Below are 23,290 nucleotides of genomic sequence, written 5' to 3'. Positions count from 1 at the left end.
ATGTCATCTGCGTACAGACGTATTTTATGCTCAGTCTCGTTAATTGAGATTCCTGTTATTCCAATGTCTTCCCTAATTATTTGAGCAAGTGGCTCTATGAATATTGCAAAAAAGGTGGGACTTAAGGGACAACTTTGACGGCAACCCCTTTCTAGAGTAACTACTCCTGATAGACTGCCATTCAATTTAATCCGAGCTGTTGGTAAGTCATATAAGGATTTGATACACCCTATGAATTCCTCCCTGAAGCCAAAACGTTGTAGAACCAAATATACATCGTACAGAATCGAAAGCCTTTTCTGCTTCCAGGCTGATTGCCAGAGACCTGATTTTCCCATTTCTGATCGCAAGTTAATATCGGTCAATGTCAACCTCACACTATCAAAAACAAAACTGCAGACTTCCTGTTCCGGCAGCATGGAGTGAGCGCGTCTCCGTCACTCCCTCTTCAAAAAGACATTTAATTTGACTGATTTAAGTCATTATCACAATATAATGTCATAATTGGACTCCCTAAAAGAGACATTGTATCCTATTTGAAGTGCAGAATGTCGGTGAAAGATCGGAATTTACGAAGCAACTCTGTCATGAACTCATCAGCCACGGACCGCACAGAGCTCACCTTGATTATACGAGAGGTTATTCGAGAGGAGATTGGCATGGCGTTTGATATAAAACTGCGGCCGATAAAGGAATCAATTGACCCTCTACAAGAAACAATGAAAGAAACATCCTCAAAGCTGCGAGAGGTGGAAGAAATCAGTTACAATGATCGGCGGCTGACTGATGTGGAGAAGAAATGTGCCAATTTACACTCAGAAAACACCACACTGCGAGAGAAAATTCAACAAATTGAAGATCACAGCCGTAAATTTAATATCAGGATTATTGAGATTCCCAGCGAAGCTGAAGGGGGACAACCAACTGCTTTCGTGAACAACTTGTTGAGGAAAATGTTTGGGGCGGACAAACTCGGGGAGCAGCCATGTGTGAATTTTGCGTACCGCACCGGACCCCAATCAACCGGCTCAAGATGCATGATTGCCCGGCTGTTTAGCCTGGAAACTAAAAGAACTATTATTAGACTGGCCGGGGAAGCAGCTGGGAATTTGAAATTTCAAGGAAAGAAAATACACATCTACCCGGATTTCTCGGCTGACTTGTTGAAGAGGAGATCGTTCAAAGATGTTAAAAATCTCCTGAGAGAAGCGGGAGTAAAGCACGGTATCCTGCATCCATGTAAGCTGATAATCACCCACCAAAAGACCACGGTGACATTCACGGATGCTAAAGAGGCAATGACTTATTATGATCAGGTAATCAAACTATCCCTCTGTGATGCACAAGCGTGATTTTTTTTTTCTTCTTTTTCTTTTTTTCTTTTTCATTTTTCTGCCTCTCCCCCGGGCGCGGGGTGGAGAAGGGGGGCTGATCACTTGCAGGATCTAATGGAGCGGCTTGGACTATATTGTTTAATTTTAACTCCTAAAGGATAATACTTAAAGGACACGGTCAAATTTAAAATTCAATATTAGTTATGCATTTGAAGGGGGAGCTGACTGCACTACATGCAGCGCCTCTACCCCATGGACTGTACAGTCTGTGATTCACATGTAGAGGGGGACTTTAACGGGGAGCGTCTAATGGTGGGAGGGACGGGGTCGGGTTTATGGAGTGTTTTTTTTTCTTTTGTATGTTGTGTTCTTTTTTGTGATGCATCTCAGGTCTACAGTTATGTTGTTTGTTTGATATGCCAAATTATACTTTTTTAAGTTGGAATGTAAAAGGTTTGGGGAATTCTGCGAAAAAGAGGAAAATCTTGTCATATTTAAAGGAAAATAAAATAAATATAGCTTACTTGCAAGAGACTCAATGTAAGGCACAGTGACAATGATAAGATCTGGATGCAATAGTTTGCGTTGTTTTGTTGTTTTGTCTGTTGTAAGTGGGGTTTACCCACCTTTTATGTCTGTTTTGTTTGGTCAGGTTTTTGGTTTTGTTGTTTTGTTTCTGTTTGTTATGAGGGTATATGTTTGGATATCATTTTGGTTATCTAACTGTTTATAAGGGTACCAGCCCCTACTTAGGATAGGAAAATCGGGACATGAAGTGTTTCCCTTTTCTACTTGTTTATAAATTCCCTACATCATGAAGACTTATTATTTCAGTTTCATTGATATGGGAGGCCTACTTAGTGTTTTCAACTCATGTAATGAGTAGAATTTTGGTTGTATTACTTGCCATGATGATGGCACCTATGAAATATGTCTTGGTGTGTATGGACTCTGAGAGACTTGACTTTTTATAGTACCCTCTACATTGGCAAGTTTTTTTTTTGTTTTTGTTTTTGTTTTTGTTATTTTGTTTTGGGTTTTTTTCCTTTTTGTGAGGAAAACTGAGATGTGGGGTTAGTGTGTCATGTATGTATAACCCTCATGCTGTGATCAAAAATATAATTAAAAAAAAAAAACAAAAAACTGCTACACTTTATTCCTTTCCGTAACACTGAGAACATTGATTTATCAGCTCTTTCCAGTGGAAATGATAACTTCCCCAGCAGAGATAACTTATCCACCCCTGATGAACTGGTTTCGTATTACAACGATGGACTTCATAGTCTTTTTGAGGTTGCCTGGAATGTCTTTAAGGATGCTCTTTCTAAAGCTAAATCAACATATTATGCACATTTAATCCAGTCAGGTGAAGGTAACACTCAATCCCTTTTCTCCACTGTTAACAATGTTCTACGGCCACCAGATACTCTTGCTCCTCACCTGTTTTCTACTGCCCAGTGTAACACATTTATGAACTTTTTAACACCAAAATTGAAAATATTCACCAGCAACTGACCGCATCTAACAATACTACTGTTCTTTTTGATCTTTGCAGTGCAGCCTTTAGCCCTTTTTAAATTGAAATTGTGCAAATTTGCAGGAAAGCCCAATCAGTCTTCCTTCAGCATTGGCAGTATAAAAACAAAATCAGGGAGTGCAGCAAAATGCCGCCTGCCTACTTTTGTTCATATAGAATGTGCTTTTTTCGGGGCAATGGGGTGCGTGAGCAAGTGACAAAACATGTAGCTCAGCATATGACGTAAACAGTGACATACTCCAAGGCAAGACGCGGCTGGTCAATCCTTCGACGATTCTCTCATAAGTTACCCATCCTTCACCATTCCTGTCATTTGACGGTTAATGGCCTCTTCATTTGCGAGGACAAGGAGGGCGCGCAATTTGTTGTCTCCCCAGTTGCTCATCTTTACAGTGTCTTTCAGTTTTGCTGTTCCCTCTTGCTACTAGTTGCTCATTGCTGCTATCAGCTGTTTCATGTTTATCCACCGCCAGTGGGTCGCATGTGCGGCGTCATCAACAGCACAGGGCGCCTCATTCTTTTTAAACCAAAGAGGTTCCGCCAATATGTCTACCCTACGAGGTGGAAAATTGGGCACCGCGGATCAACTCGCCAATCCAGCTCTGTGTGTCTAAATGCTACAGCTGGCCAGCAAAATGGCCCAACATTACCACTGGTATCACTGGCGCTGTTCTCGACTGGTTTAAATCATATCTCTCTGGCCATACGCATTTTGTTCAAATCATAAATTTCAGATCCAACTCTTTTCCAGTTACTTGTGGTGTCTCTCAAGGCTTTGTCCTAGGTCCCCTTTTATTTATCATCTACCTTCTACCTCTTGGCCATACCTTCAGAAAACTTGGTATTCCTTTCCACTGTTATGCTGACGACACCCAGCTCTATCTATCCACTAGGCCTACTTTGCCCATCACTTACACCTCAGAGCGCTGCTATCCTACTTCATTCTTTGGTTACATCTTATATTAATTACTGCAATTCCTCTTCCTGTCCTCTTTGGTCTTCCTCCAAAGTGTCTTCATTAACTCCAATTGGTCTAGAAATCATTACTAGAGCCACCTCCATAGATCATATCACACCTGTTCTCCAGCAGCTTCTCACCTTCAAGGCCCTTCACAATCAAGCTCCTTTGCACCTGTCTGAACTCCTTCATATCTACACACCCTCCTGTACTCTTAGATCCTCTTCTGCAATCCAACTCACATCACCATCTACCTGCTTGTCTACCATGGGTTCTAGACCTTTCAGCCATTCTGCCCCAGGCCTCTGGAACTCTCTCTCTCATGACATTCACAATACTGACTCCCTTTCCACTTTCAAATCCTGTCTGAAAACACACCTTTTTAAGATGGCATATTCAGTCTGATTTAATGGTGACACCCATATTGAGTCTTGCATTGATGATGATTTTATTGTGTTGATTTTATACCTAATATTTACAATTAATAATAATAATTACATATTATTTTTGTCTAGTCTTTTTATTAACTTTTAATGTATATTACTGAATTGTTTGATTTTTATTATCTATGGACACATTACTACTTGTTTTTTAACTGTCTTGTAAGGTGTCCTTGAGTGCTCTGAAAGGCTATAAATACAATTATTTTTTAAAAATGATAATTATTATCATTATGATTAATATTATTGTTTCACACAGGTTTGGAGAATGTTCACCAAAAATAAAATAACATGAACAACACATTGACTCAGCTACATAAGCACTGGCTCTCTGGTAGGGAGGGCCTGCCCACGTCTCTAAAAAAGGTTGGGGCCGCCCCTGTCCATGGAACATTCTGACGGGATTAAAATCAGTGGCGATACCAGCAGTAGCCGCCTTTTCTGACGATTGAATGTTGCGCTTATTTCCGAAACTCGCCTTACTGCTCCGAATAAACCGCGCGTCCACCTGCCAGCGGCACTGCCGGGGCAGGCAGCTCATTTCGGATATTTCCATCCTCTGTGTCATCCCACACATCCGCCCGTTCGTGAAATGCCTGGCCGCCTCTGGGCTGCAGGACAGAATGAGGATTGGCCTGGGTGTCATCCCGCAGCCCTGTCCGCTCGGGGCATTCTGGTCTCAGTGCGTTAGCTAGCTGACAGGTTTTATTCTGAGAAGAAACCCATGGATTGTCCGGCATGTTAAAGGGCTTAATGTACAACAAACGTGAGGTTTCTCTCGGTTTGACTGGAACAATGCGAAAGCAAGTGTGGCGGTGGCTCGACAGGGTTTCCGAAAACTACGAGCAGGAGATGCTCCACAGGGCGTCTGCTGGTGTCTCTCCGCTCCAAGAAAAGATGAGTTTACAAATTCTCCTGTAGGATACTACCACCTGCGGTTTATCAAATCAAGGCTGGAGATAGGACCTGACGGCGGACACACCAGCAAACCCTATATGAATGGTGATGAGTCCACATTGTGTGCTGCCACTCGGTCTGGGAATTTATTGGCGACCGGCATGAGCTTCTGTGGAAAAAACGGAGACATGACATGCACAAGAAAAAAGAGGAAACGCTGCTTTGGCTTCTTAAAACCCTTTGTTTTATAAAGGGAGCAGGCTTCCTTGATACATTTGACAAAGATCTGGACCGTTGACACAGCTGTCAATACAGCACCAGGTGCGGCTGCCTTTATTTACAGTCGTTTCCAGCTAGTCATTTGTCTGTGGGAACAGCCAGGTGGATCTCTGTAGCACACATTTCATGTGGACTGCAATAGACGGCCTGCCTGCTACAGTGTGGAGGAGAGCAGTTCACAGCAGGTAAGCAGCATAACATGACTACCATTTTGTATTGCCTACAGGTCCCCGGTCTGCAAAATGTCATGTGGCCTGCCTCTGCATTCTTGCATGCTATTTGTTTGAGTGTTAAAAGCTCATGCTGCGTTAGCAGCCTCTTGTAGGCCCAGACTATCACAGCTCTCTGGGACTGGTGCCTTTTGTCTGCCTCAGCCTTTTTTCATGATCCTCTAATGAGGGGTCGCATTATGCTGAGCAAATCCTAATGTTTGATGCATGCAGCAGAGCAGCATACAGTGGTCAGTGTGACAGCGTGTTGTGTTGATGATGAATAATACAGAATTTCCACCAGCTGTAGGGCCTCGCTCAGCACTGGGACAACAAAGTGATTTAATATCATTTGGTGTAATGTACCCCCCAGAGAATACACGGCCACTTGCTGAAGTAATGCAGGCTGTGTGGTGTGTGATTTGAAGCCACCCAGGCTCTAATGCTGGACTGCAGTAGCTGGTGGCTCTCCAGTCCTCATCAGACCTGTCGGCTCCATGTGAGGAGGCCTGATGCTGGGCCCTGCTGTCAGAGACCAACTCTGTCTACATCTTATCCAGTGAGCTTTGTCGCCTCCTCCCACCAGCATCAAGCCAGAGGTATTGGGCTGCTGTTGCTACCCAGTTCCTGACAGTGACTCTGCCCTCCGCCGCCAACCAATTTCCAGCTTCGCAGAGCCCCTCCTTCAAGACACACAGCCTCTTTCACAGCTCCTGTATTTCCCAGCCTGTGGAGCTATGAGGACTGCAACGCCAAAAAGGACCTGATAAAAACAGTTGATGGAAGTGTAATTGATTACATGAATTTGATCTTGATTTGCTAAACTTCCTTCTTGTTCATCAGGCCATTTTCCACTCATCTGGAGTGTGTTTACACTCATCCTTCAAAGGTGCACCAAGTGACCACTGACCATTTTCTAATTCACAATGAAAATAAAATGATTCACAAAGCAAGTTGAATATTCCTGGTCTACAGGTATACTAGCAGCTGTGTAAGGTACTTAGGTATAATGGTGCTTTGAGCTAAATGCTAACTTCAGCATGCTAACATTCTCATAATGACAATGCTAACAAGCTGATATTTTGCAGGCAATACTGCCCATGTTCATCATCTTTTTAATGACCATGATAGTATGCTAACATTTGCTAATTAACACTAAACACCGTTGAGAGTGTGTGAATTCTGCATGGTGACAGAAGACACTGGCTCTTGAAAAATGTTAGCAGTTCAAATCAAGTTGCATTCACTTTAGTACTTGGAAAAGGTAGTAATATCTGATCTTGATTTCAAAACCTGGGGAACAAATAACACTAGCATGAAAGGAGAAAGGTTTTTGTAGTTTGGGTGAACAACTCTTTAACATTTAACCCTGATCTTCAGTTCTTGACTTACTACCCAGCTAGGCCCAGCAGTAGACCTACACTTCAGTGGATAATGCTTGAAAGTTTTTCAGAAAAAAAAAAGTTTGTTACATGAAAGTGTTGTAGTCTTTTGACATTTATTTAAAGAACTAAGTCAAAATCCAAAACATTTTTGTAGGGCTGTAGTCTCTTGGTCGACTAGTGCTCTCGTCCGACCAAATTCTCATTGGTCGAATAATCGCCGTGTTATTTTCATAAGGAGAAAAGTTCTACATCAATAGCTTTCCAGAATTAATCCATTATTTCCTACGGCAGCAATCTAAGTTACCTGTGAAAATGGGGGTCAAAACACCCCCATTGTTGACTCGCCCAACCTGACGCTCTGCGTCGCGGTGACGCAGATCTCCTGTCAGTTTCTGTATACTGACACCTTTTCCCTCAGTGGAAACGAAGCTTGTATTTACTTGTACAGTATGTCACAGATAAGAAACAATAAATTGTGAAGAGAGTAAAGCCTCCACTAAAATAGCATTTAAAGGGCCAGTGTGTAATATTTAGCATGGTTTATTGTCAATCTGAATCTGAATCTGAATATTCTACCCATTAATATGTTTATATAAGTGTATAATCGCTATGAAATAAAATTTGTTTGGTTTTCGTAGCCTTATAATTATGCTTTTATATATATATATATACAATACAGGCCAAAAGTTTGGACACACCTTCTCATTCAATGCGTTTTCTTTATTTTCATGACTATTTACATTGTAGATTCTCACTGAAGGCATCAAAACTATGAATGAACACATGTGGAGTTATGTACTTAACAAAAAAAGGTGAAATAACTGAAAACATGTTTTATATTCTAGTTTCTTCAAAATAGCCACCTTTTGCTCTGATTACTGCTTTGCACACTCTTGGCATTCTCTCCATGAGCTTCAAGAGGTAGTCACCTGAAATGGTTTTCCAACAGTCTTGAAGGAGTTCCCAGAGGTGTTTAGCACTTGTTGGCCCCTTTGCCTTCACTCTGCAGTCCAGCTCACCCCAAACCATCTCGATTGGGTTCAGGTCCGGTGACTGTGGAGGCCAGGTCATCTGCCGCAGCACTCCATCACTCTCCTTCTTGGTCAAATAGCCCTTACACAGCCTGGAGGTGTGTTTGGGGTCATTGTCCTGTTGAAAAATAAATGATCGTCCAACTAAACGCAAAGCGGATGGGATGGCATGTCGCTGCAGGATGCTGTGGTAGCCATGCTGGTTCAGTGTGCCTTCAATTTTCAATAAATCCCCAACAGTGTCACCAGCAAAACACCCGCACACCATCACACCTCCTCCTCCATGCTTCACAGTGGGAACCAGGCATGTGGAATCCATCCGTTCACCTTTTCTGCGTCTCACAAAGACACGGCGGTTGGAACCAAAGATCTCAAATTTGGACTCATCAGACCAAAGCACAGATTTCCACTGGTCTAATGTCCATTCCTTGTGTTTCTTGGCCCAAACAAATCTCTTCTGCTTGTTGCCTCTCCTTAGCAGTGGTTTCCTAGCAGCTATTTGACCATGAAGGCCTGATTCGCGCAGTCTCCTCTTGACAGTTGTTCTAGAGATGGGTCTGCTGCTAGAACTCTGTGTGGCATTCATCTGGTCTCTGATCTGAGCTGCTGTTAACTTGCGATTTCTGAGGCTGGTGACTCGGATGAACTTATCCTCAGAAGCAGAGGTGACTCTTGGTCTTCCTTTCCTGGGTCGGTCCTCGTGTGCCAGTTTCGTTGTAGCGCTTGATGGTTTTTGCGACTCCACTTGGGGACACATTTAAAGTTTTTGCAATTTTCCGGACTGACTGACCTTCATTTCTTAAAGTAATGATGGCCACTCGTTTTTCTTTAGTTAGCTGATTGGTTCTTGCCATAATATGAATTTTAACAGTTGTTCAATAGGGCTGTCGGCTGTGTATTAACCTGACTTCTGCACAACACAACTGATGGTCCCAACCCCATTGATAAAGCAAGAAATTCCACTAATTAACCCTGATAAGGCACACCTGTGAAGTGGAAACCATTTCAGGTGACTACCTCTTGAAGCTCATGGAGAGAATGCCACGAGTGTGCAAAGCAGTAATCAGAGCAAAGGGTGGCTATTTTGAAGAAACTAGAATAAAAAACATGTTTTCAGTTATTTCACCTTTTTTTGTTAAGTACATAACTCCACATGTGTTCATTCATAGTTTTGATGCCTTCAGTGAGAATCTACAATGTAAATAGTCATGAAAATAAAGAAAACGCATTGAATGAGAAGGTGTGTCCAAACTTTTGGCCTGTACTGTGTATACATATATATATATATATATATATATATATATATATACATAGCTAGCAAGGGCCTTGCTTTAGAGAGGTCGCCATCTTGCGCCGCCATGTATGTACGGCAGACCGAGCGGACAATCCAGCCAGCCAGAGAACGCGTTTCACGTGTATAAATAAACCAACGAAGACAGCGGAAGGAAGGAAGAAGGAGGAGGAAACAGCAGAGAGTGTTAGTAGTTCGTTGATAGAGAGTAATGAAAAGTATTTTTAGTTCTAAAGTTTGCGAATGGACCACACTTACCACTCAACAGGAGAGAATGAACCCGAACCGTCATCTGCGAGGAAAAGAAAACACAACTTCACTCCTTGTGATACACTCTCTGCAGTGTTTTTCCTCCTGATGATATATCTCCCCAGCGATGGTAGCACCGAATCCCATTCTGTGCATTCAGCCTCTCTTCTCACCCGCTCAGCATCAAACACATGGAGTTCCTCATCTGTATGCTCCGGCTCAAACAGGTATGGCTCTGGGTCTGTGTCCGCTACAAGAAACTCTTCAAAATCGTGTTCAAAGTCGTCCATTGCAGCTACTATAGTCCGGAGATATTGCTCGGCTAAATAAACAGCTGAGCTCTGTTTACCGGCTACGCTGTCAGTCAGCGTGCGGGCTGGAGATTGGCGGAGCAGAGAGGGGAGGGGGTACCCACTCAGTATGGTAAACGAGTATGTGTGTAAAGTTATGAAGTGTGTCTGTTACGCTAGAAGAGTCAAAGTTTGGGACGGAGTCTTTTACCCCCTGGAGTGTTACCGGAGTTTTTGGAGTGCTCAAATAAACTGGCTTTTTTCCCGAACGCTCCTGTGGTCTCCTGTTCATGAGGGATTCATTACAATATCGTAACATGGTTTAGATTTCTAAATAAATATTCACCTCGTCGCTAGATAGTCCTACTCCTGAAAAACTTGTGCACAAGGCTTTTTGTCCCTACGAGGCCACCGTCATTTACCCAACGGGAGGGGTGAGCGAGTGAACCCTGCAATCTAGAATTTGACCACTGATGTCACTGTTTTCAACCCATTTTACACACTGGCCCTTTAAGTCTTGTGTGTGATTCCTTTAGGGATTTATACGTCATATGAACATGTTGCTAGGCTAATTTATACAATGTAAAATGCCATAGACTTGTGCTAACAACGTTAGCATGTTGTATTGGTGGGGGATAGGTGTCCAGATAAAGACAAGTGTTTGTCAATTCTGCGATTTATAGTGAAGTCAATTTGCGTACTTGTGTTTGAAATTGTCCCTATTAAGCCATATTTAATGTGTGTTGAATCAACAAAACTTTACAGCACTTAACACAGTCCATCGCTGACTAGCATTTTGGAGGTGTAACTGCAGAGTGACACAGACACACCACCACAGAAGTAAAAATAACGTGCAGATTTTTTTTTCCCCACGACTAATCGATTAGTTGAAGATTATGTATGACTTTAGTCGACCAAGATTTTCTTTGGTTGACTACAGCCCTACATTTTTGAGTAGGATTGAATTAAAATAAGTCACAATATCTTAAATAATATAATTTGACCACAAACTTTTGGATAACTATTAAGTTGGTACAGCTTATTAGGCCAATTAAGCTTTTCGAGGTCAAAGCAAATCATGTTGGTTGTATTAAACTAATTGAGTTTGTCAGATTACAAAAGAGATTTACTCAGTAATGCCAGAGTTGGAACTACTTAAAACGATCCATGCAAATTGTTACCTTAAATTTTTAAAATTTATACACTACACAAAAACACACTTGGCATTGGACAAAATATCTTATGTCAGCTCATTAGCCTAAATCTATTCAATTGTCTTTAAACCTGACAAACTTTCCATTGTTGTGAGCACCACCTGGACTTCATTGGCACTTTCAGTAGTCATTTTGCATGTTTTCAGATTGTTAAAATTGTTGATTTTGAAGTGTCTTCTTCACCTGTGTCTGGTGCATCATGCCAAGAACATACACGGGGCAGCAATTCTGAGTGCACATGAAAATAATCTTGAACAACTGATACAAAAGTGATGCTTTATCGGAAGTGCTTGCAAACAGGATAATTTTTACCAGTGAAAAGGTTATGCAGAACAGCTACTGTTCCACCTGGCTCAGTCTTGGCAAGGTGCTGAAAACATCAGTGAGTCCAAATTGGTAGAAAAAGATTTCTGCAAACTTACATCCATGCACTGTCTCACTTTCTTTTTCCACCAGTGAAAAGGTTGTAATGATAAGGACTAAAGCTATGGGTTTATACTTGACTCAAGGACTAACGGTAGTCCCTTTAGCGTAGGGTTTTATTTACAGTTCAGCTCCATGTTGTTTTTATTGTCAAAAATTTTATTCCCAGCATCACAAACTTGTAGGAGAGAACATAAGAGCCTAAGCTGTCCAACAGAACCATCCAGTGAGGGTTGCAAACCCAGGAAGGAATAATGGCATAGATTTTTTTTCATGTAATCTTTGTTTCACTGGAGTCATGTATGATGGAGTTGCGACACCTATGCTAACCAATCACAGTACTTACTGCAGGTACAGGTGTAGGCTCCAACGCTAGGTAATGCACAACTGTAAATCCAGCTTTAGTGGTTGGTTTAACAAATATCCATAGGGTTTACTTCCCCCACCTCAGCTGGTTCCCCAAGCTTTTCAAGAGCAGCATCCATGACTGTCAGTTATTGATATAGTCCCAAATAAGGCTACGGTTTGAGGGATCAGTACACTTCAATGCTGTTCAGCTGTTGTCAGTGAAAAAGCTCTGATACATCCACTGTACACTACCTGCTGAACAGCAAACAGCAGAAAGACACAGAGATTAGCTGCTCATAGAGGAGCATTTAGCAGCTAAAGAGACTGACATTTCCCTCAGGAGTTGGTCAAGACCAAAAACGGAGTTAAAAGACAGTGAATATTGGACTTCAATTCATCAGGTGGACATTAACGATCATTTCCATTTCAGCTTTTTAAGGCCATATGAGAAATGGGTGCATTATCTTCATTTTCTTTTGAAATGCTGGAGTGGGTGCTATGGGGAGAAAACAGATAAGTGTTGTTTTTAAAAGGTGTGCGCAATACCTATATGATGACTGTTTAAAATGAAGGAACGTGAAACGTTAAATTAACAATTGAAGGACTGCTGTTTACTCAAGCTAAATGTAGCTATTAAAGGGGAACTAATGTTTTTTCAACCTGGGCCCTTTTTTCCAATCTACTTTTGTCACAATGAGTGATAGGATGTTCAATATTTGACATTTCTCCAGTACGAAGCTCGGGCTGATCTGCCTGCAGCCTGTGAGCGCGCACTATATTAAATAATAGGGTACTCAAACAGCGTCAAAATGCGTCCACTAAAATTGCATTTTTTTCACGCAGATAGGCTCGGATTGTTAGTATAATTATCCGACAACATAACGGAAAGGAGAAATGAATGTCTGTGTTTACCTTTAGCTGGATTCGCTTGCTCCCTTGATGAAGGTTAATGACCTCATTGATGAAGGTTGTGATACAGACAGGCAGGAGTGATTCAGACACAGCCTGCCTTCTCAGGTGGCTAAATTTTGCTGATATTCAAGTTTCCTGAAATTGATTATGAACCTCATGTTGGTGCTTACAGTATTTTTTGGAAGTGTTGCAGTTGAGGAGCCATGTTTTCATTATAGGTCAAAACATAATTTTATATTACCTGTTATAATTCATGTTTTATCTGTCTACACTGTGATGGGCATTAGTTTCTGTCATTTTCCAATCTTCCTCTTGCAAGGTTTGATCACCTCTGCTTTTAATGTCTTTATTCATGGCCATGGGGAGCTCCAGTAACAGAGAGTAAAGAGTTCATGCAAACAGTTTAGCCTTAAAATCTTCACCAGACAACAAACAATAGCTGGGGTTGTTATTATAAAAGTCAAGGACTCATTCATGGACCCACATGGGAAAATCGGATTCTGATGACTGACAGCAGGACATGCTGCACTGTACTAAATCTGATGTGATTACTAGGGATGCACAATAATATTGTCAAGTCACTGGTATTGGCCAATATTGGCTTTTAAATTAATTAACTATTAGAATTGGCCAACGTGCTTTTTCTTATTTTGCACAATGAATGAATATTATATTCATTGAAAAGTATTGTATTTCATGTCTCCATCTGCTGGTGGGCCATCACAATAATAGTATGCATGTATAATATGATGTTAATTCCACTCCAGAAGAGACTTGAGTGGATATATCGATATCAGTATTGGTTATCAGTCAAATGAGTTGTTACATTGGCATTTTGAATATTGGTAAAAAAAAAAAAAAAAAAAAAAAAAAATCCAATATCATGCATCCCTATTAATTATCTCTTTGCGTCACAGGGCTCACCAAGAAACAACTAATTACAAGCACTAAGAAACTGGCTCTCAGGTGTCAAAGATAGTGACAAACATATAAAAAACAGTACAGTCTTGTTCTTTAATATTACCGGTTGATAGTTACTGTTTGATTGCTGCATCTCACATGTTTTACTTGTGTTTTAATGGGGGGCTAAAATGCTCAACAAACCGTGGTTTTAACTTTCCGATATAGGAAAAAAAATCCCTGCACTCAAAGACGAGCATGTGTTATCATAACCAGATGATCTTGCATATTTATACATTGGTCATACTTAGAAGATTGCTATCTGACAGTTTATGATCAGCAGATGGATTTGATAGTAGTTTATGTTTTGAATTCAATATAAAATCTTTTTGGGCTGCACTAGAGTTCAATAGACAAACAAGTTAGGTATGAAACACCCTAAGACACCAAAAAAGTTGATCTCAGAAACTTCCATGTTTATGGCTGAAGATTTCCTCATTGGAATTTAAGAGGCCATCTGAATGAACAGCAAGACCTCTAAAACTTCACAATAGAAAGTGGTGTGGTACTACCTGGATTACTGAAACAACTCTTGACAGAAACATCTAACAGAGATCTATCCAAACTCCCTAATTCTTTGTCTTTTCCAATTGTTTTCAGGCTCTTGAAGAGGATCAGAAGGTGAGACGACATAATACGCCAACAAAGGGACCCTACTCGAAATGGGGCAATGTGGATTAAGGTGTTCCTGTTCCTTGTGAACCGCAGAAAGAAAGCAACCACGAGGACGAAGGAACGACCAGCAGACGGAGGAGGTGGCGGAGGAGTGGTGGCTTTGGTGTTTGAAGAAAAGCTGGGATGGGTGGTGGGGCATTTGGGATGGCGAATGGAAATGAGAGCAGCGATGGGCCTGCTGGACCCATGGCAGCAGTGGTGGCTACTGCAGGAGGTATGGTAGCAGAGAGTCCTTCCTCTGCTGTCTCTACCTATATCAAACTGGTGCTACTAGGGTTGATCATCTGCATCAGCCTGGTGGGCAACCTGGTGGTGTCTTTGCTTGTGCTGCGGGACCGGGCCCTGCACAAGGCACCTTACTACTTCCTGCTGGACCTGTGCCTGGCAGACACCATTCGCTCAGCCATCTGCTTCCCCTTTGTGCTGGTGTCTATAAAGAACGGCTCAGCCTGGACCTACAGCGTGCTGAGCTGCAAGGTGGTGGCCTTCATGGCAGTGCTCTTCTGCTTCCATGCCGCCTTTATGCTGTTCTGCATCAGTGTAACACGTTACATGGCCATTGCACACCACCGCTTTTACTCAAAGCGCATGACATTCTGGACATGTGTGGCTGTGGTGTGTATGGTGTGGACACTGTCTGTGGCAATGGCTTTCCCACCAGTATTTGATGTGGGCACCTACAAATTTATTCGCGAGGAAGACCAGTGCATCTTTGAGCATCGCTACTTTAAGGCTAATGATACACTAGGCTTCATGCTAATGCTGGCTGTGCTCATTCTAGCCACACATGTCGTCTATATGAAGTTACTTCTCTTTGAATACAAGCATCGTAAGATGAAGCCAGTCCAGATGGTACCAGCCATCAGTCAGAACTGGACCTTCCATGGGCCGGGGGCTACAGGCCAAGCAGCAGCCAACTGGATTGCAGGCTTTGGCAGGGGCCCGATGCCGCCGACTCTGCTGGGAATTCGGCAAAACTTGCACAACCAGAACCGGCGCCTGTTGGGCATGGAGGAGTTCAAAGCAGAGAAGCAGCTTGGCAGGATGTTCTATGTGATCACCCTACTGTTCCTGGTGCTCTGGTCTCCCTACATAGTTGCTTGCTATTGGAGGGTGTTTGTCAAGGCTTGCACAATACCACACCGGTACCTCTCCACAACTGTGTGGATGAGTTTCGCTCAAGCCGGGGTCAACCCTATTGTCTGTTTCTTCCTTAACAAAGACTTGAAGAAAGGGCTCCTTTCCCACCTACCAGCCTGCTGCAGGACTAAACCTCATCTGCCACGAGAGCCTTATTGTGTCATGTAAAGAGAGATGATGACCTAAACATGGAGAGAAGACTAGGGGCAGTCAACAGATGTGTTGTGTGTGTGTGTGTGTGTGTGTGTGTGTGTGTGTGTGGGAGGGGGGGGGGGGGGTTGATTCAATTCAAGCTATTTTTAAGCAGTTAGTGTAAACTAGTGAGTGTACTGGTAAAAACACTTGAAGGGTAAGCATGTACTTCCATCTACCAACCCTTTTCAATCAACACAACAGTATACAGAGTCAGACCTTGACTTCTGATAACAAGAGAAAAATACTTTAACAGGAAAACATGCAAGTAATAATGCAGTCATTGTGGAAACTAAGCCAGACGAATAGCCACCAACAAATTGCATAAAAATTGTAAGGAGGACAAAAGAAGCATTTTTCTAGCCAACTTTAAATGTCATCAACATGCTGGATTAGTTAGCAAAGTCAGATAATGCTATTGAGAGAGAGAGAGAGAGAGAGAGAGAGAGAGAGGCGTGAACAGTTGTCTGTCTCTGTGTGTCAGCCCACCCAAAAGTGCTGTGCACCAGCCTCTATGACCATGATGATGTCTCATCTTTGTTGCTAAGTAATCCATGTCTATTCTTTCTCAATCTGTTTGTAGTGTGTTTGTTCACTTCAATGAATAACAAACTAAGGTGACTACAAAATTGTTCTATTGATACATGTGTTCTTCATGTGTTCTTTAAATCTGTGCATCACTTGCAGACAAGATAAGAAGTGATCAGCTCAGTTAATAGTAAGCAGAGGTTTCTCATGGCCAGCAGCTTGTTATGTTGGCCCTCACTCTCAGTCATAACACAGTGCCCAGTTGCATAAGGGTCAGATTTTCTTTACCTGACCATTGCACTTAGAAGTGGTGCAGAAAGATTTCCAATACCTATGGTCAAATACTGAGGATGTGTTAAATCACTTCACATTGACCACCTAGTGCACCTTATTTACTTCACTGCATTTTGAGCATCTAAATGTTTAGAAGTTTAAAGTTAATTTCCCACTGTGGAACAAAAACTGTCAGACCCAGAGTGGAGTTTTTGTTTAAAATCCAACAACACAATACCTTCACTGTCCACAGAATTCCGTCACAGCTGCCGGAGAGATCCACTGCCATTATTGCTGGTGTGCTGATGTTCACCAGACACGTGAGCACAGCATCTCACTCATGGCCCTTTCTCCTCATACATATCATTATACATCCAATTTATTTCCATCAGAACAGCTTAAGTTCCTGGAGCATCAGATTAATTTGTGAATGTATTTAAATCCCTGTATGTGTTGACAATTGAACAAAATCCATATTTGATTCACTGAATTCATTTGTTGACTTTGTTTTATGTCCAAACAGCAAAGCTACTTTGACTCTGTCACTTCTCTGAAGTCTATGAAGGAATGCTACAGCTTTCCTGCTGTCATTCACTATTCGGGACATATTACCAATAGTGCTACGTCCAGGCATTAAAACCAGTAAAGTATAGCTGCAATGTATTTGTTACCACATTGATGGTGTTACCTTAACCAGTAACCAGAGCACAGGTCAGGCTGTCTCCGCTGTCGCAGACAGGAGCTGTAGGTCACAGCAAGAAGAGGGAGGATACTAAACACTGTGAACTCTCCTCCTTCACATCCAGTTTCTGTCAGCCACCAGGAAGCATTGCCCATTACAACAGCTTCACAGGGGGCTCCATTATATAGATTGGTGTTACTGCTGGAAAATGAGCTTTACTAATTCACAGTGGCCAGCTGTTGGTGGTTTTATGATACAGAAGCCCATTGACTGGGACTTTTGATGTCAAAATTAGGCAGTACTAAATTCAGATTGAACAATTAAAAATGTCAGAAGATTTTGGAGGCCAACATTATGAGATGAAGTCAGAATTTCAACCCACTATGTCAAAAATTAAAAATTGAATCAAAATTAAATTATGCTGTAAATAAAAACCTTGATTTCACACCTGAGATGCTGCATTTTAAAAGCCCAGTAAGGCCATCCTGATTCTGTTTTGCTCTCTGTATCAGTCTGGACTTGCTGCTGCCCTCCCTCGTATCCAGAAATTAAAATCCAATTGGGGCCAATCACAGATCCACACCCTAGTTGACAATGTAAGCAGCCAGTTAGGGACTGCATTGTAGTTGATGACATAAAATGCAGGCTGCAGCTTGCAGAACAGTAATGGCAGCTCCTGAAGCAACAAACGCGCCAACTCTGATATTAGCGGGGTAAACACAGCAGTGAGTTATTGTAAACCCCAATTTGCTCACTCAACTTAATTTTTTTGGAAACAGCTCGCGCACAAAACTTTTAGTTTTGTACAATACAGTAACATAAAAGTTTTGAGTGCTCCAGGCACAAAATAAATGTGTTACATGACCCTTGTATGACAGGAATTTATGTCAGTATAACATAAGTTTGTGTTGTCATTGTTTGAACATTTCATATGAACATAAAAACACTGAGTACACATTTATAACAGCTAGGACCTGTTCAGCGTTTTCTCCCCCACCCACGTTTGTTAATTGTTTTCACGTTTCCTAGAACTGTGTTCTGCCTCTTATTTACACTCAGATAACAATATAATAATATAATATAATGTAGCCTAGTATATAATGTGGCCTAGTATAACATGTCAAAATAAATGCAATGTGTGGGCTTTGGTTTTCAATCAAAAAAATTATTGATTGGTCAGATAATTTCACAATTTCATTTGTCATTATTACAAATTATGATGATCATTATTACTGCAAATAGATCATTCTGATTAATGACTGACCATTTCAATTGTAATCATATTTTTATTTGTTATCTTTTGCATATGTGTGGCTGCTCCGTGTGTGTCTGAGCTGAGTGCACATGTGTTCTGCACACGCTTAGAGACGCATATTACTAACTTGTTTAACAGCGAAATACTGCGCCGTTGACTTTAGACCAGGTTTTTTGTTGGTCACTGGCGCATTTGCTTTTCCCGTCATCTAACTAGCAACGCGCCATGACTGCGCCTGACCACTCCTCATTTTTGGAGCAAAACACCCAGAGAAGTGCAAGTTCTATTGCTAGTTAGATGACGGGGGCGCAAGGTGTGAAAATGACAACTGCGCTTGCATCTATATAGCAATGACACTTGCGACATGGATTATGCACCCTCCACTGTCCGCTTTAGACCATCTAAATAGGGCCCATTATCTCAAAGCATGTTGGGAAACTCCACCCATTTAGCCCCAACACGCCACAATATGTTAAGTGTACAATGACAGTTTTGTTTATTGGCCTTAAACTAATTAGGCAAAATCAGCTTTATACATTTTAGTGAGATTGACTCAAAACCCAAAAATTGTTGACTTAACATCAAAAAATTATGTCAAGCACATAAGGTATGAGTTTTTGTGTCAAGTGAACAAGTTTTTATGTCATTTTGACAGTCCGGGGCATTTACATTTACATTTAAACTTTGTGTCATAGATGGATCGGGGTTTACAGTGCGGCTAGATTTGGCAAAAGCTTGATTCATCAACTGGCTCCTTTGGTGATGAAGAAGATGTTCCCTGATGTTTTGTTATGCTGGTTGGCTGAAGGAGTTTGTCTGTAAAGGCGAGTACTCCTGCCCACTGTAAGTGTTTGGGGTAGCAGTGAGTCCAGGCTGATACAGAGAGCGAAAAAGAATGTTGAGCTCAGGTCATCAGGATGGTCTTACCAGGCTAACATTCAACAGCAGCTATCATTTTATCTTGTGTACAACTATTCATTCATGTCACAAAACGCAGCTGAGATGGGTGGCATGGAAATCTTTTACCTGCTCATAAGATTACAAGTTAAATCTGGAGTCATAGCGACTATTATTTAATGGTAAAAAAGAGCAGAGGCTAAATCAGACATGAGTCATCATTATTTCACATGGAGTACTGGAGTTATGAGGATGCACTAGAAGACACATCTACTGCTTTATTTTTGCACAAATCTAGAAAAATCAATTAACTGTGCTTGCTTCTTATTTCTGTCTGACAATGAAGTGTAAGTTGAAGTGGAATTGAGTTCGAAGTGAAGGAGGGGGCACAGAGATTGTAATTTGCCTATGAATGTCTGTGAAACATGCACAGTCCTTAAGATTCAAGGCAAAATAGTATGTTTGGGGTTTGAGGTGCCTCTTTGTCTCTACCTGGCATATCTGACACCCCGACAACAGCATGCTACAGTGAATCACTAATCTTGTTTTTATTTTTAGAATTATGGCCTTACTCCATAAAAACGTCAAACCAATGCAACAAAGAGTAGACAAATGTGTCTCTTCTGTATGCACTGAAGTCATTCAAAAGGAGGAAACAGAACACTGTGTATACTAGTGACATTTGGGAGACTTGTTGCTCTTCCCACCAAAACCTGGAGGAACTATGGTTATGGACAGATGAAGGGGGAAAAAAAGAGAACATTCAAAGTAAAAGTGACTGTTGATGTGAGTAAACCCCACTCTGGATTTTTTGGGACTGTTTTTCTAAGTTGTTTTCCTCTCAGATATCAACCTGAGGAATGAAGGAAAATTTACTGGTCTTTCCATTTTCATTTCTGAGACTAAGCCAGAGAAACATGTGGATTTACAGATGATGCTGGAGAGACCTAACATTGTTTTTTTTAGTTGCCTCAGGCAAATTATCTTTTGTAAATGTGTGTGACCTCTGTACTATTTAGTGTGTATTATATTGACAGCAAACCAACTTTGAAATGCAACAGAAGAGTTCCTTATCATCATATTTTTTACTGTGTGTGTGTGTGTGTGTGTGTGTGTGTGTGTGTGTGTGTGTGTGTGAGAGAGTGAGAGAGAGTGTGTGTGTGTGTGTGTGTGTGTGTGTGTGTGAGAGAGAGAGAGAGAGAGAGAGAGAGAGAGAGAGAGAGAGAGAGAGAGAGATTCTCTTGGCAGGTATGATTCTATATGTGTGGAGGGTGATTGTTCCATGGATGACACAGGAAAGTGAGAGGGAAAATACTGACTTGATACCTCTTGCATTTTAAGATATTCCTGCAAACACTTCCTCAGCATATCTTATGTTGACTCTTTTCCTAAAACAAAGATCTGAATGTGTTTTCAAACCAATGAAGCTTACTCAAAGTCCCTTTTGTAAAACATGTCATAGATTCCTATTATTAGGACTGGATTTTTTTTGTACATATTTAGGGATAATGAAGGTTAAAAAAAGCTTGAGATAAAGCATCCAGAGAGGCCAGATGTGACTGCATACACTGGCCTCTTTCAGAATGTTTCATTAAAGAATTAATACATAAAAAAAGAAAGTCAAACTACAGTTTTCATGATGATAAATAATCAAGAATTGTACATACAAACACTTGGCAGTTTCACTTTGACATCAAATCAGCACTCAAAGTATTTTCTTAAAGGAAAACACCAAATTATTCTGCTTGGGTCTTCTCCATGGTTCCTGTCAATAACACTGACACTGCGCTTCACAGCTTTATTGCTAAGATCTGTGTACGCAGATTCATATGATCAGGCAGGCGGGAAACAAACCAACAGGTTAATTTGAAGGTGAACAGTAAAATTATGACTCACTGTGCATTCACACCAAAAGTGTCATGAGCGCCAGCGGTCACTCAGGTCGCCGGCATTGCGCTGCCTGGCAGCAGCTCCAGCAGGCGCTTGTAGCGGCCAAAGGGGCGGGGCCGGCTGCTGCAGATGTGTCCAGGCTGTTCACTTTACAAGGATGAACAAATATATCATATATGTCTTCACTTTGTATTATCCATGACTTTCATTGCACAATTAAAATAACGCAAACAAACACAGTCAATATAGAGTCCTTTATAATTATGATTTTACTCTCCTGTTGGCACGTAGGACCACTGAGAAATGTAATTGGTGGTAAATAAGCGGGAGCTCATTAATCGCACTTTCGGAAGCCTCCTTTGTACTGCATCGGCGTATTTGCTGAGGAAACACAGGGACCGGAGCCGTCGGGCCGTCTGGGTCCACAGAGTCCTGCAAACCCGGTAACTCCACGGTGAATTTCACCGGCTCGTACAGCTCCGGGAGAGCCCAGACCTCTGTACCCCAATCCCGGTCTGCAATTGGCTGCTGTTTCGGCAGCGGCGCTGCTCATTTGCATGAAGTTCAGCTTCTCTCAACTTCTACTTGACACTCTGGTCGCTGGCATCGCGCCGCTCGCTGCAGCCGACGCCCCTGACGCCCTTCGTAGCAAGCGTTCATTGAAAATGAATGGCTGCCGGCCGCTTATAACGCTCGTGACGCTTTTGCTGTGAATGCACATTCAGACTGTCTGTTGTAAACATCCATCACAGTCTACAGATGCACTTCCTGCTTCAACTTGAACCTGAAGGCCCAGACACTAAACCAACCTCAGCTAACTAGCCAGGACTAGGGCCCCCTGCTGCATGGCCTCAAGTTGCCGTGTCTTAGCCAAGAAGTTGCACATGACCACACTGCAGAGACTACAGCTGATGGCCAACCAGCATGTACGTTTTGTGTTTGCAAGAAAGAACACACTGGCAGACAGCAGGATTCTGTAGTCGTCATGTAATAAGGGAAACGTAAGACGGTCTTGATACTACAGTAGTTAGACAGTTAGCAAATCAACAACACACTCCAATATTGGAAGAACAGAGCATATTTACCATGCACCAGTGAACAATAACACAAGCCATTAGGAAACGTTTCTGCTAAAGAGCTCACTGGCCAAAGAAAAATAATCTGACCTTATGGAAGTTTGTTTTGGTCTCACTTCCTCTTGACTTTAGGTCTTTGTTTACTTTCCTTACTTCCATTTCTCTTCACGTGGGCTGAGCTGGACTTTCACTCAGTGATTTCATTCACCAACAGGCTCTGCAGTCGCAGACGCTGATTCAACCACCTGAATCTGTTGGAAAAAAGTCAACTAGCGTCAACGGTGTGGGACACACTGCACAGACGGCCCAACATTAACCAACGGCCAACCGTCAGCTTGGTGTGTCAGGGCTTTAATGAATGTCCAGTTTGACCTTCATATACAGTGTTTGAAAGTGCTGGTTTGTTTCCAACCTGTCTGATCATCAGACTGCTTGTGCTTCTTACCATGAAGCTTTTGTAGTGATGTCACCATTCCCCCCAAGTCATAATAAAGTGGAATAAATCCTTTAGTCCTAGCCTTTAGTGTTAAAGAATCGCTCTGTAGCAGCCTGGTCCCATCAGGAAGACTGTGAAGCTTTTGTTCCACTTATCAAGCAGCACCAGAGGCCAGCAGTCAAATTACCAGTTAAGCTAGCTAAACTAGCGGCAACAGTGTACACGTTTTTATTTACAAAAGTTCACAAAAGTTTAATCTAGTAATTCAGTTGAAATAAATATATTTTGGTGTGAAATATTTGATGGTGTGACTGGGTCATGGAGTTAAATGAGCCAGATACCAAGTAGACAAGTGAATGTCCAGATCAGTCTTTGCTTTATTCTGCTGTGTTACTGTAAACATGCACAGTAACAGAAATCACAGTAACAACATGATGAAGTACCTATATATATCTTTGGGAAGAACTCCAAATACAGCAATGGTTTAGA

General features: G+C 41.8%; 1 protein-coding gene across 1 annotated transcript; it reads left to right on the top strand.

The window, feature by feature from the left end:
• Positions 1–4,647: 4,647 nt before the first annotated feature.
• gpr173 (G protein-coupled receptor 173) lies at positions 4,648–15,786 on the top strand. Its single transcript, XM_049581743.1, has 2 exons — positions 4,648–5,630; positions 14,358–15,786. Exon 2 carries the CDS (start codon positions 14,556–14,558, stop codon positions 15,738–15,740), a length of 1,185 nt encoding a protein of 394 aa, XP_049437700.1. The 5' UTR covers positions 4,648–5,630; positions 14,358–14,555; the 3' UTR covers positions 15,741–15,786.
• The last annotated feature ends 7,504 nt before the right edge of the window (positions 15,787–23,290 follow it).

The sequence above is a fragment of the Epinephelus fuscoguttatus genome, linkage group LG7 (genome assembly GCF_011397635.1).
Source record: "Epinephelus fuscoguttatus linkage group LG7, E.fuscoguttatus.final_Chr_v1".
NCBI lineage: Eukaryota > Metazoa > Chordata > Actinopteri > Perciformes > Serranidae > Epinephelus > Epinephelus fuscoguttatus.
This window is presented reverse-complemented; position numbering and strand designations above follow the sequence as displayed.